The sequence below is a fragment of the Antechinus flavipes genome, chromosome 4 (genome assembly GCF_016432865.1).
Source record: "Antechinus flavipes isolate AdamAnt ecotype Samford, QLD, Australia chromosome 4, AdamAnt_v2, whole genome shotgun sequence".
Lineage (NCBI taxonomy): Eukaryota > Metazoa > Chordata > Mammalia > Dasyuromorphia > Dasyuridae > Antechinus > Antechinus flavipes.
The window spans coordinates 380,104,670-380,118,640 of NC_067401.1; the positions used below are offsets into that span (position 1 = coordinate 380,104,670).

At 39.8% G+C, this 13,971-nt stretch overlaps 1 protein-coding gene across 3 annotated transcripts in view; it reads left to right on the forward strand.

The window, feature by feature from the left end:
- The window catches only part of CD34 (CD34 molecule), a 34,179-nt gene that overhangs the window by 17,207 nt on the left and 3,001 nt on the right, over positions 1-13,971 (forward strand). For 2 of the 3 annotated variants that reach the window (XM_051998467.1, XM_051998465.1), the window contains exons 4-6: positions 2,255-2,335; positions 12,008-12,164; positions 12,420-12,472. In XM_051998467.1, coding sequence (XP_051854427.1) covers positions 2,255-2,335; positions 12,008-12,164; positions 12,420-12,472 — 291 coding nt within the window. The remainder of the gene's footprint in view (positions 1-2,254; positions 2,336-12,007; positions 12,165-12,419; positions 12,473-13,971) is intronic. The other variant, XM_051998466.1, reaches the window with a different exon arrangement.

Consider the following 13,971-nt stretch of genomic DNA (forward strand, 5'->3'; position numbering starts at 1 on the left):
TAAAACTAATTAATTGATTTAAAAGTTATTAAAGCTTAAAGTTGCCCTGAGATTTTTGGGACATCTTATATTTACAAAATAAATACATAATAGCTTATAGGGAAGTTCACTAGCTCCTGAAAGCTGCCCTGAGATTTTTGGGACATCTTATATTTACAAAATAAATACATAGTAGCTTATGGGGGAGTTCACTAGCTCCTAAATGGGGATGGAGATGGGGTAAAATCAGGAAGGGCTTCAAGAGGAAGGTGGTATTAGAGCTGAAAACTGAAAGAAATTAGAATTCCAACAAGTGGAGGAGAGGAGGAAATGGATTCTAGGTATGCAGTCAATAATCATGAGCACTTTCTATATACTGAGTATTGTGCTAGGTGCTGGGAATACAAAGACAAAAACCATCCAGTCTCTACCTCAAAGAAATGTAGGCTGGAGCCAGTTAGTGAAGGGCAAAATCAGAGGATCCCCTTTTGTATTTGATCCTAAAAGTAATAGTAACAAGCATGGTCAGACCTATACTTTAGAAATATCAGTTTGTTACTTGGGTTTTTAAAAGGAAGAGATTATATGCAGAGAGGCTATTGTAATAATTCCAAAAACATATTGGAGGAGTTAGAGCTAGGTTTAGTTATTTTGTGAGTAGAAAAGAAAAGGTAGAAGTAGAATTAAGAAGACTTGGCACATGATTGAATATAGAGAAGGTGGGTCAGGGAGAGTGAAGAATCAACAAGTCCTAGGGATATGAAGACAAAAATGAGACCATCTCCACCTTTGTTCTATTGAGTACCCAGGGCAAGGGTTAGGAAAGGTATTAGGAAATATTAGAAAGAAAGAGTTGCTAGGAAAGCTAATAGAGGGATATGGGTCAAGCACTTTTTGTCCCAAGAGTCCATCTGACCCAGTCCATATAGAGGTCAGCATCCCCAGATATGAGGAGTATTATGTTAGAGCCTTGAGGATCACCACTATTTCTGGACAATGGGAACCCAGAACTGTCTTTTTTGGAGAAGAGACAGAAACGCCCTTTTTTACAGCACCATTCAGCTTAGTCTAGGATTATAGCATTATAAAGGATCTTAGACATTATGAAGTTCAACCACTGTTCAGATTTAACAAAGGAGGACTAAAAGAGATCGAGAGATTTTTTTTTCTCATGGTGACCCTAGTATTTAGTGGCAGAACTGGAATTTTTACCAAGATCTTTTGATTACAAGTCCATCTTTAAACCTGTGTGCCGTGCTGTGCAATATCATAGCTACTCATTTTGGTTGTCCAGAGGACCAGAGCCAAGGGGCTCAGTGGAAATTAGCCCCAGTGAACCTGATCACGTGCTTTTCACTTTCATAGATCTCAAAGCCATCATGGGAGTTTTTACCCTCATGCCCCTGTCAGGCTGGGATGTACCTCTTTGCTGATGTACATGGGCAGACTTGAGGCTCAGGGTTAAGTGACTTGCCTCATCATACAGCAGAATAAGGTATAAAACCCACCCACTCTCCCAACCCCCTTTGACATGAGCTCTAAGCTTCTTCTAGCTATAAGATTCTGCTATTTCTGCTTTGGGAAGCTAATGGAAACCCCAAATGAGGTTTCCACAAGTTAATTTCCAGGTCCACAAACTGTTTAGAATCACTGATTTTCTTTCTGATGTAGGCCAGGTTATGGTAAAAATAGAGGTGATGATAGGAACAAGGATAATTTGGGTGGGATAAGTTCAGTTTGATCTCTGGCTTCAGAGTCTATGTCTGTCAATAAGAAGGGAATATCATTTGAAGGATTAAGAAGCCTTGCATGGTTGGAGAAAAATTTAATAAATGCTCGTTGATTGGTTGATTGATTGAGAACTAGAAGAGGGATCTGAGAAATCCTTGAAGGGAGCAGTGATAGCTTGCCATTCTTCTTGTTTGTGGGAGGGGATGTTTTCTAAGTTAGCAGAGTTGCTATTATGCAAGGATACCACTTGTTTCCTATATATGTCTTTGCTTTCAAATTTAGACCAGTAGAGATACCCTTGATTATCTGATAGGAGTAGGAGGTAGTGCCAATGGAATGGGGTACAATAGATAATCAAATATTATGGATAATTCAAAAATAAAATTTAATTGAAAGATTTACTTCTATCAAATTTCTGAAGAGGAAGAAACTATCAGAAGCCAAATTGAGCAAAGGGGGAGGCATTGTTGAAGAGGGATGGATGGGGAGGAGGGAAGATATTGGGGGCATACTGACTTATTTTTTGTGGGGGTTTGCTCCTTAGAAACACATCAAGTGCTTAAAAATCAAACAAGTACAAGCATCGAAGGGCATCTGCTTGGAGTTGAACGAAACCTACAGTTGTGTAAGTCAGACCCTTTCCCAATCTCCCTTCAATCCTCCACTGTTCCAACTAAAATGCAAAGACTGGACCCTTTGCCGCCAATAACATTCTCAAGGCAGAAAAAGGTTACAGCAGGAGTTTAGGCACTAGTGGCCAGGTCAGATTGCTTGTCTCTGATTCCACAGTGGTTTCAGAGGCCAAGAGCTTAGGTTGTGTAGGGTTGCCATCTGGTGGGAAGACGACACCAAACACACTTTCCACTTTGGTTCATTTGTTATAATTCCTTCTATATTTGACCAATTCACTTCCTTAACACCCCAAAGATAATTTTCCATGCAGAAAAATCAGTTAATGGCCAGAGTTTAGGGAGGCAACAAGTCTTAACAGAAAGAATATATGGGGAAAAAAGAATATATAGGTTGGGAATCAAGGGATCTGGTTTCTAGTCCCAGCCACATCCAACTTCTAGGAAGTTAAGCCACTGATTTTCAGGCTGGTCCCATTAGTCAGTAAACTGGTTAAAACAAGTTCCTAGACATGACCAACTCATTGGAAAAGATCAACATATTACATAACAAGGTTAGCTATTATTAGTTTTCCCAGTGCCCTGTGATAACATCAAATTTCTGTTGTGCTTAAAGATTTACAAAGTACTTTTCCCCTTACACTAACCACTTAGAAGTGGTAGGTAGTATATCTATTGCTATCTTTATTTAGCTGAGAAAATTAAGAAAAAAGAGGTTTAAGTGGTTTGCCTAATTAATTCTCAAAGCTGACAATAGATCTTCAATTTTTCAACTCTAGAGACAGCAGCCTTCTAGATATCTCATGTGCCTCTCTCACACTTGCTTTCCTTAATAGCAATTATCAGTCAGTCATTCAATCAGCAAACACAAATTAAATGTATATTATGTGCCAGGTTCCCTGCCTAAAATAAAAGTCTCTGATCTCAAGTAATTTATATAAAAATGGAAAGGCAAAATGAAAAGCCACGTGTACATTTGGGTAGATGTGTCTCTGGAATCATGCAGCTTTGGTGGTTTCCTCCCGCCTGTTTCCCCACAATATGTGTCCAAGCCCCAGGAGAGGATGTTTATTCCAGGCATCCAGAGAATCATTGTGCTTTTGTTTAAGATCTACCTGCTCTGAGAGACTTAAGTCTAAACTGTTCCTGGCTTCTCAGGTTGAAAAGCTGAATTGCTACTGCTTCCTTGGATGGGACTTTAAAGGACAGCTATAGAACAACTTTGTGTGGCCAGCAGAGTGTTCAGCCATTTTGGGTGTTCTCTTGTTGCGTTAAGGTCTAGGAAGGACACAGAAAACAAATAAAAATACCCCATACAAAATGCTTATTTATCCTGAAGAGAAAACAGAACAGTCAGTTGTAGAGTGTCTCTGCCTTCTGAGAACTCACTATCCAGCAGAGGGAGAGATAAGATAAGACATTTACACAGTTAACTGGAATGCATGAGTTTTAATGATTAGAAGTTAAAAATGAGAAACTTCGCCTCTTGTCTTCTTCTACTGATACTTCATTGTGGTTGGGGAGGTGACATTGGACATTGAGTCAAACCTACTGGAACCAGCCAAGCCAGGAGGGTTCCAAGATCGGAGTTGGAGAGCCTGGGTTACAGGACTTTTTCCAAGAACCATCCTAGCTAAGTATAGAGAGGGTCAGCTCCAAAGGTAGCCTCCTTCTTGTGATTTCTGACCACAGCAATGCATAACATGATGGATTTAGAGCTAGAAGCTACCTAACCCAGCCCCTTCAATTTGGAAGGGGCTCTGTGTTCTCTATTAGTAGCTTGGAATGTCAGAGTCCATTTCTGGAATTAAAAGTACTTTCCAAGAGAATCAGATGAGCCAGTCAATGCTGAAAATATTTTTCCCGCTTCTTGGACAATCACTGTAGCAAGTTCTCTGTACCAATGTAAATCAACACCATCCTGAAGTTTTTAGACTTTAAGAGTGACCTAGGGATGAGGAAGGGTGGTATTTAGAATTCTAATGATTTGCCCATACTTCTGGAATATGTCAGAGTCATGAATTCAGAGCCTTATAGACAGGGATGTGTTAGTAAATGTTTAATAACAGTATTAACAAAAATACTGGGGAAAATATTAATAATGCATATCTAAAATGTGATATGGAGATTTTTAAAGAAATTATCTCCATATCACATTTTAGATATGCATTATTAATATTTTCTCCAGTATTTTTAAAAAAATATAATCAACAAAACAATAAATCAAGCATTGATTTATAGTGGTTGTAAATTTCTGAGATGTAAATGTTCACACTGAAAATTGAACAATTGGGAGTTGGTTGGAGCTGGTTCCAGCACACCCCTTCATTGAGAGCTGAAAACAACTTTCTCTCCTCTATGCCAAGTTGGATCTCTACTGAAAACAATAAGCTCTTTTATTTTGTATGTTTAAGGAAAGGCTAAATTGGGGACACCCAAAAGGGCAGCTGGGGAGGGGCTGCAAGGTGACAATAATGGAAGAGTACTGGAGCATTCAAACCGCCTTCTCATACGGGCTAGGACTGAGGATCCCCCAAAGCAAGACTGAGAAAGATCACAGTTTCAGAACTTCAAGTGATCTTCAAAGCTATCTAGTCCAAACCCTCCATTTTTTAGAAGGAAAATGAGGCTGAGAAATGAAATGTTTTGCCATATATAACACAGGTAGTGAGTGTAAGAGGAAAGATTTATATCCAAGCCTTGCTGGAGACCTGCTGTTCACTCTATTTCTAAACAGAGTAGGTATGTAATAAATAATGTCACCAGGGAGCCTTAGGCACAATGGTTTCTGGGCAACTACAGAAGGAAAAAGTCTACAACAATTTTACTGAGAGACTCAGGCCCTAGGACCTTAGCTATGACCTAGGGTTACATCAGGGAGTCTTTCTGAGATTCCTAGAACCCAGGGTTCTTTAGATAGCTCCTGGGGTCAGTGCAGCTTTTTGGAGCAGAGTGACTTTCTGGGGAAGGGAAGAAAGTATCCCACTCAGGTGACTCCAAATAGTTTTTCACCTCCTCAATCACCAGCACCAATCAGTTAGGGTCTCTAGGGAAAAGTTAGGACAAAAAAAAAAAAAGGGTACACAGATAGGAGAGATAGTGGTGAAGGCCATTGGAAACTTATTGGATAGAAGAATAGGCCTAAAATAGCAAAGGTTTTTCTAAGCTATGGCACTGCACCAATAAAAAGATTGATCTTTTGAAGAAGGATGAGAGCTGTTCATAAGATGGTACCAAATACCATAAATAAATGCAAATTCAGCTTCAGATGCTTATGAGCTGTGTGATCTTGGACAAGGCACTTATTCTCTTTCTGCCTTAGTTTTCCCAACTGTAAAGTGAGGGTAAAAATACTACTCTTCTCCTAATGTTGTTTTAAGTTAGTTAACAAGCATTAATTAAGTTTTTGTTATGTCCTAGACACTGTGGTAAGTGTTGGACATACAAGCATAAAGATAGTGGATGCCTGCAAGGAGCTTATGTTTTAAAAGGAAAAATTTTTTCCCAGAATACAGCTGATATAGAAATATATTGTCCATGACTATGCATAAACTATACATCTCTGTTGTTTTTAAGTTGTTTTCAGTCATGTCTGAGACTTCGTGACCCCATTTGAGATTTTTCTTGGCAAAAATACTGGAGTAGTTTGCTATTTCCTTCTCCAGCTCATTTAACAGATGAGAAAATTGAGGCAAAGATAGTTAAGTGACCTGCCTCAGGTCACCCAGCTAGTAAGTGTCTGATGTTGGATTTGAACTCAGTTCTTCCTGATTCCAGGCCTGGTGGTTTATTAATTATCCCACCTAGGTGCCCTGTTGTGTGTGTGTGTGTGTATATATATATGTCTATATATATATATACATATATGTATGTATGTCACATTTCTTGCCTTTTCAATAGATGAGGGTGAGTAAAGGAAGGAAAAATATAGAACTGCAAATAAAAATAAAAAAGAAGCAGGAAAAGGCCTTGACACATGGCCATATCATAGGAGGAGATAAAGGTATGAGTTGTTATAAGGAAAAAATGGGATAATATTTGTAAAGCATGTTGCAAATCATAAAGCATTATGTAGATGCTAGATGGATGTTGCAGTCTCTGAACTCATTATCTGAAATCATCACTCTGAACTCTGAACTGACTACCTCTCTCACAGGAAGCCTGAAGTTTAAAAGCAGTTGGTTGTATTGGATGATCTTTGAGATCCCTTTGCTACATTAATCCACAGTTTTGTGTTTTTATGGGTTGTAAAAAAGGGAGAATGAGGTAAATATAAGGAAATAAAAGAAAGTAAGAGAGAGAGAGAGAGAGAGAGAGAGAAGAGAGAGAGAGAGAGAGAGAGAGAGAGAGAACACATAACAAGACTACAGAGAGAGGGAGAGAAATATGGAGAGAGAGGAAGAGAGACAGAGACAGAGAGAAAGAGGTCAAGGAATGCTTCCTAGAGAAGATGGCATCTGACTTGAATTTGAAGAAAATGAGAACTATCAACAGTAAATGGAAGACAGAAGAAGAAACACATATCTCACAAGTATAGTCTCAGAGGTGGAGAGGATGAATTGAAGATGTATAGAGTGCACTTTGGCTGAAATATATCTGAAGGGGAAAGTCTTAGGCTGGGTTAGTGTGCCGATTAGCCCTAGATCATATAGAATTTGAATCAATAAGGCTCTGCACAAAAGATAGATTAGAGAAGGAATAAAATGAATTAAGAAAAAGGAGTCAGGATGTTATTACAATAATCTACATGGGGAGGGCTGAGGGCCTACCCTGAAGTGATTTCAGTGGGAATGGAGAAAAGAGACCCTACTCTGTGGAAGCTCCTCTCTCTAAGATTACCAGTGATCTCTCAATTGATAAATATAATGAATGGTCTTTTCTCATTCCTTTTCCTTCTTGACCTCTCCTCAGCTTCTGAAGCTATTAATATCCTTCCTCCTCCTGCTATTTTCTTCCTTAGCATCCATGATACTTTGAATAGTCTTTTGATTGTGTCTCCTAGTTCTCTTGTTACCTATCAAACTACCTCTTCTTCAGAATCATAGTCTGTTTCCTCCCTGTGAGTGTCCCCTAAGACTCTTTCCTAGGCTCTCTTCTCTTTTGTAAAAAGTTGTTCCTGAACTCTTTACCTGCTAGTTCTGTCTTTCTCCTCAAATAATGTAGGGTATCCCAAAAGTCTTAGGGCCGTTTTAACCTCATTAAAGCTTGAAATTTTATTTCAAACTTATTTTATCCCCATTTGACAGATAAGAAAACTGAGGTAAACAGGGTTAAGTGACTTGCCCACAATTACACAGCTAAAGACTATATTTGATCTGAAGTCTCCCTCACTTCAAGTCTGCTGCTCCATCCACTGTATTCTTTTGACTGAAATTCTTTATATCATAGAGGCTTAAAAGTGGGAGGGCTGGGCAGGTAGCGATTTCTTTAAAAATTTATTTAAACTGAGTTTTAATAAATTCCTAACTGCACTAAGACTTTTGGGACATCCTGTATTACATTTACTTATTTGTGTAAACATTGTATTTCTTAATAAAATGAAAGTTCCTTGAAGGCAGGTTTTAAAAAGTCCCAGGGTGACAATCTAACCAAGGTGGTATGTGAGGCTAAGATATCTGATCTAGAGGCTGGAACCCAGGACTGCTCCCTAATCCTGGCTCAATCAGAAGTAAATCCAAGCTGCCTGATTTGGTTCTGGATTCTTGTCTCTCTTTCTCTTTCTCTCTTTCTCTCTCTCAGGTCCATCCATCCATCCATCCATATATATACATATACATACATACATATATGTATATGTATATATATATGTATATGTATATACATATACATATATATGTATATGTATATATGTATATATATATGTATATATATATATATATACATATACACACACATATGTTAAGTTGAATTTAAGAGTAGGTTGATATTATATTTTAAAGGGCTTTAAATGCCAGTTTGAGAAACTCAGAATAATGAAGAGATATTGGTGATCTAGAACAAGGTAGTAGCCTGATCAGAATTAAGCATTAGGAAAATTGCCATGATTAAATTTTATTTTATTTTCAAATGAATATGCCTCTCTCTTTCCCACCTCCTTTTATCCCCTCCACTGAGAAAGCAAGAAAAAGAAAACTACTGCAAAAACCTATAGTCAAAAAAAAAAAAAAAAAAAAAAAAAAACAGGTTCTCTCATCCTCCCCACCTCCAGCCCCCTCCCCCGCAATATGCCTCAATATGCGCTCTGAGCCCATCACCTCCCCATCAGCAGCAGAGCAGCATGAGCCTTCTGGAATTGGGATTGATCATGGAGTTGATAAGAATTCCTAAATGTTTCAAAGTTGTTTGTCTGGACAGTCTTCTTGTTACTGTATAAATTGTTCTAGGAAGATGATTTGAACAGTGGTTTGAGAGATGAATTAGAGAGCAGAGAAATCAGCTATTGCAAAAGTGCCAGTGAAAACTGATGAGAAACTGAGCCAGGGTGTCTGACACATAGTAGGTGCTTATTAAATATTTATTGGCTGACTGTCTCCTTACCAGCACTTCTTTCAGGGTGGGTCTTTCCTAGAGATCACTGGACATATGCCAGGTGACATGTGTGGGGAACCCACACTCTTGTACATTTTTCAGGAGAGGATACCCCAGCACTGGCTTAAATCAAGTACCTGCCTTAAACCTCTGGGATGTAAAGGAATTTGGTCAGGGAGCACAATGGATAGTGCCAAACTTGGAGTCAAGAAGCCCTGAGTTCAAATCTATCTTTCCTGAGATACTTATGAGCTGTGTGATCCTGGGCAAGTCACCTAATTCCTATTTGCCTCAGTTCTTTCATCTGTAAAATAGGGATAATAGTAGCACTTACCTTCCAGAATGGTTGTGAGGATATTTGTCAGTGCTTAGCAGTGTCTAGCACATAAGTGCTACATAAATGCTAGCTTTTTATTATTATTGTTGTTGTTATTAATTTCTAGCTCTGAATTAGAAGTCAAGTATCTTCATGTGTGACTTTGCTCAAGTTACCTCTCTGGATTTTGTTTTATTATGCTTTTATTTTAGGTCATGGAAGAACTGGTTTCTTAGAGGAAACCTTCCTAGAGATGCTAAGGAGTAGGGGTGGGGAGGAGGGAAGAGATCTGTTTCTTGCACCTGCCCACCCAGGATCTGTTTGTTAAACAAGTGATGTGGAGTGAAGAGTGTAGAAGTTACAGTTAGAGGACATGGATTCAAATCCCACTTCTGCACATTATGATCAGTGTCATCTGGAGGCATTAGTTTGTTTATCTGAAGTTGAGGTGGGGGTGGGGGTTGGACTGAGTCCCAGCTAAAGGTTTCCTTCTGCCTCTCAGTTTCTAAGTCCTTTCTGCCCAATGACAAACCCTCCTGCGGGTTCTTCCCAGGATGCTTTCTAGAAGTTGGCAAGCCTTCCTCTTCTGGCATAATCTGCCACTAGGTTGTTTTCCCTCAGCCTCCCCTGACACCCAATCGAAAGGAGAGAATGGAGGCTGTGGCTGACCTTGACCTTGCTGTGTGCGGTAGCCAAGGCCTCTGGTGTTATGCAAAAGCAGTAGGAAAATACCCAGGCTCCAATTCCCAAAAGGGAGGAGCCCTTAGTACCCAGCCCCCACTCCCTCTCACTCTGTGGAAAAGGAGGAGGAGCAGGAGCAGGAGGAGGAGGAGGAAGAAGAGGAGGAGGAGGAGGAGGAACAGCAGCAGCAGACACAGCCGGGAAGCTTTCTTCTCCACCCCAGCTCCGTCCCAGCAGGAAAGTAGCCAGAGCTGCTTTGGCATTTCCTCCTCCCCCGACCGGACAGAGGAGAGAGCCCCGGTTTCGGTTCCTTTCCTGTGCAGAGGAAGCAAGGAGCCCATTCTGGACACAGACTTGGCTTAAATCAACTCCAGAAGGTGGAGGGAAAGGGGATGTGGCTGTCTGCAGTGCTGCCACCGCCAAAGCCACTCTGACTTGTAATTACATCTGTGTTAAAGATGGATAGATGGAAAGATAGATATGCGGATCGAGAGTTAAATGCGTAGATGGATACATACATACATGTAGAATAGATAGATAAGTAGATACATAGGTGGATACATACATGGATAGAGGATACATATGTGGATAGATAGATAAATAGTTACATGGATGGATACATACATACATGGACAAACTGGCAAATAGATACATGGATACATATATATGAATAGATAGATATAGGGATGAGTATATACATGGATGCTTGGATAGCTATATGGATGGATAGATAAATGATTGGATGGTTAGATACATATATATGTATGGGTAGATATACAGAAAGATACATGGATGGATAGATATATGCATGGATGGGTAGATGATAGAGCATTTATTAAGTTCATACTATGGCACTGTGCTATATGTTATATATATATATATATATATATATATGTACACACATGTTTTATATATAAATCTCTATACATATACACATACAAGCAAAAAAAAGTACTTGTCTTCAAGGAGCTTACATTCTAATGGAGAAAAACCACAAAAGAAGGACACATAACAAGGGGCAAAGCCATTGGCTCATGGAGGCAAAATGGAAAAGCAGTGGGGAGGATTCATGAGCTGAGTAGGGTTTAAATGGTGGTTCTTGGAAAATTGATGACCAATTCTTCACCCAGACCCAATTCCCCTCCAGAGAGGGAACCTTATGAAAAGAGCAACCCTGAGGTGGTATATTCCAGTGGATAGGGCACTAGATTTGAAGTTGAGGAAGGTCTGTCTTCAAATCATCCTTCTGTTACCTGTGTGATCCTGGGCATGTCACCTAACTTATTTGGATTTCAATTTCCATTTTCTGCAAAATAGGATTTGATTGAGATCACTTTCAGTTCTAGATCTATGATTTCTTCTTGTTCTGCATCTCTGATTCTGTCTGTGGCTATTTTTTTTCTCTGTGCATTATAATCTCTTTGAGGGCAGGAACTGTTACAATTTCTGCCTTTGTTTCTTCAGTGCTGGGTCAGACATTCAGTAGCTATTCAATAAATACTGTTGAATCATTTGGTCTTCTTCCCCCCCCCCCCGATGCCTTATATCTTTTGTCCCCAGCCTTGAAATTACTGTAACATTATAATAAATTATTTTTTTGGAAAGTGCTCTATAGATATTAAGGTATAAGATGAATATGACAGTTCCAAGACATTACAACAGCATTAAAATCCTTAACTGTGGATGTGGGTGATCTCCAGAGGACAGGATTTCATTGTTGTCCATTACTATCCTTGCTGACCTTCTGGTAAGCAAGGTAATACAACACCTCATCCCAGTCATTTATGAGGTTTAAAACACAAAGTCATTGGATGTGTTTTCTCATCTGTGAGCTACAATCTTTCTCACAAGCTGGAGATTCGGTTCACTTTGTAGAAAGGATAAGATTGTGGTTTTAACTAGAGTAGTTGCTTGAGAAGAGGGGTGTAATTATGTCATGTGCACTGAATGCTTGGATCCTGTTCCCAACACACACACACACACACACACACACACACACACACACACACACACCTGCTACCTAAGAGATAAAGACATGTTTTACTATTTCTTTTTAGTGACCAAGAGTTTAGTCTTGTAATTACTTTTTGTTCAACTTCCTTCCTTAGTTATTTTATTGTCCTCATGATATTTTGTTATCCAGGAAGATTTTAAGAAGGCCCAGGGTGACAATTTAACCAAAGTGGTATGTGAGCCTAAGGTATCTGATCCAGAGGCTGGAACCCAGGACTGTTCCCTAATCCTGGCTCAATCTGAAGTAAATCCAAGCTGCCTGATCTTGGTTCTGGATTCAAAAGGTGGTGAGTGATGAGCCTGTTTGGCACTCAGGCAGCTGGGAGGTATGGGAGGCAAGGGATGGCTATGAGGGTGGGTAAGCATTGGACTAGACAGCTCCCCAGTGCTTAAAAGAGGGGCTCTCTTTGCCTGACTCTCGTGAGGCTAGAGAGACTGGGACATGAAACTCTCCTAAAATGGAATAGTAGGGCAGAGGAGGCGTGGAAGAGGGTAAACCAGGACAGGTTTCCAAATGTACTAACTTCTGTTCCTAATTCCAGATATTTCTCACATGCTCCAAGTCATGAATAAGCACAAATCTAATCTGGAAAAGGTAAGGTCTTTGAGGTGATCTTTGAATCCTGGGGCTCAAGACTTTTGTTGGCAGAAAGGAATGGCTTTTCTAGACCCTTCTCCCACTTTCCCCTACCTTTTCCCTGGTCAGGGAAAGTTTGCTCTTCTCTTGAATAATTTTCATCAAGGATCCCAATCCCCTTCTGAATCTGAGCCAAATTGCAGCTACTCTGTTAAGAGTGGAACTAGAGGCTGCCACAGAGAGTTGGATCTATGGGAGGATCTGAAGAAAAAAAAAAACCCAGAAGGCCAGACCTAAGGGGCTTAGGAAAACTCCAGAGGAAGCAGGAACAGGAGAGAAGGGAAGAAGCCATAAGCAAGTCTAATAAAAACGATGACTTATATTTTCATGTGGTTATAAAATGTTTCAACATCCATTCTTTGGTGGAATATGTAGGTTGTGAAGGTGATAAGGTGGAAAAAGGATCTCAGAACTTCTGTAGGCCAACACCAGAATAAATTTAATTTACTAAGTGAGTCCTAGAGAAATGAATCAGCTTACCTAAAAGACCCATAAGGGACAGGGGGGTAACATGATGGATAGAGTGCCAGGCCTGGAATCAGGAAGACTCCTCTTCCTGAGTTCAAATCTGGCCTCAGATATTTAACTAGCTCTGTGACCCTGGGCAAGTCACTTAACCCTGTTTGCCTCAGTTTCCTCATCTGTCAAATGAGGAGTGCAGACTCTATGGTCCTTCCCAACTTTAGCTCTGTGAGTGAAGTGAAATTATAGTCTAAATCCAAGGTTCTTTCCTATATGATGAGCTAGAAGGTGTAATAGATAGCATTCTTTTTTGGCCCGGCACCTGTCATTTTACTGTTGAGGAAACTTATTCTATCAATGTAGATAGGTCAGTGAGTTATTCAGCAGGCATTTAGAAGCAGCTGCTATGTGCCAGACATTGTACTAGGGGCTGAGAACACAAAAGAGATAAAGCTATGACCCCTTCCCTTAAAGGGCTCACATTTGAATGTGGGAGACAAAATGGTAACAGTCCCAGGATATACAAGATTTGTACCATGTAAATCAAAGATAATATCAGAGGGTACTCTACAAGTTGTGGTCTGAAAGAGTTGGAAAGATCCAGGATTTGTTCAGGTTCTTTGTTAGACAAGCTCTTTTGATCTATCCACTAGATCACAGTGCCCCTCAGTACAAAGTTATCCCCATTTTGTAGATGAAGAAATTGAGACCAGAGAGAGACTAACCCCCAAGTTACACAATGATAACATAGGTAAATGACAGAGGTGGAATTTGAATCCAAGTTACTAGAGTCCAGATCTTCCCAAAGTAGCAAGAGTACTCTCATCCTTGATGCATTTATCCCTTTGTCTTTGGCACATATACAGCTTTGCCCCTAGATCTGCTCTTTTTATTTCCAAGAGAGCACACACTCACTCATACCTACCATCTCACTCATACCTACTGACCCATATTCACACTCACTCACATACAAACACATGCTCAGAGGAACATTT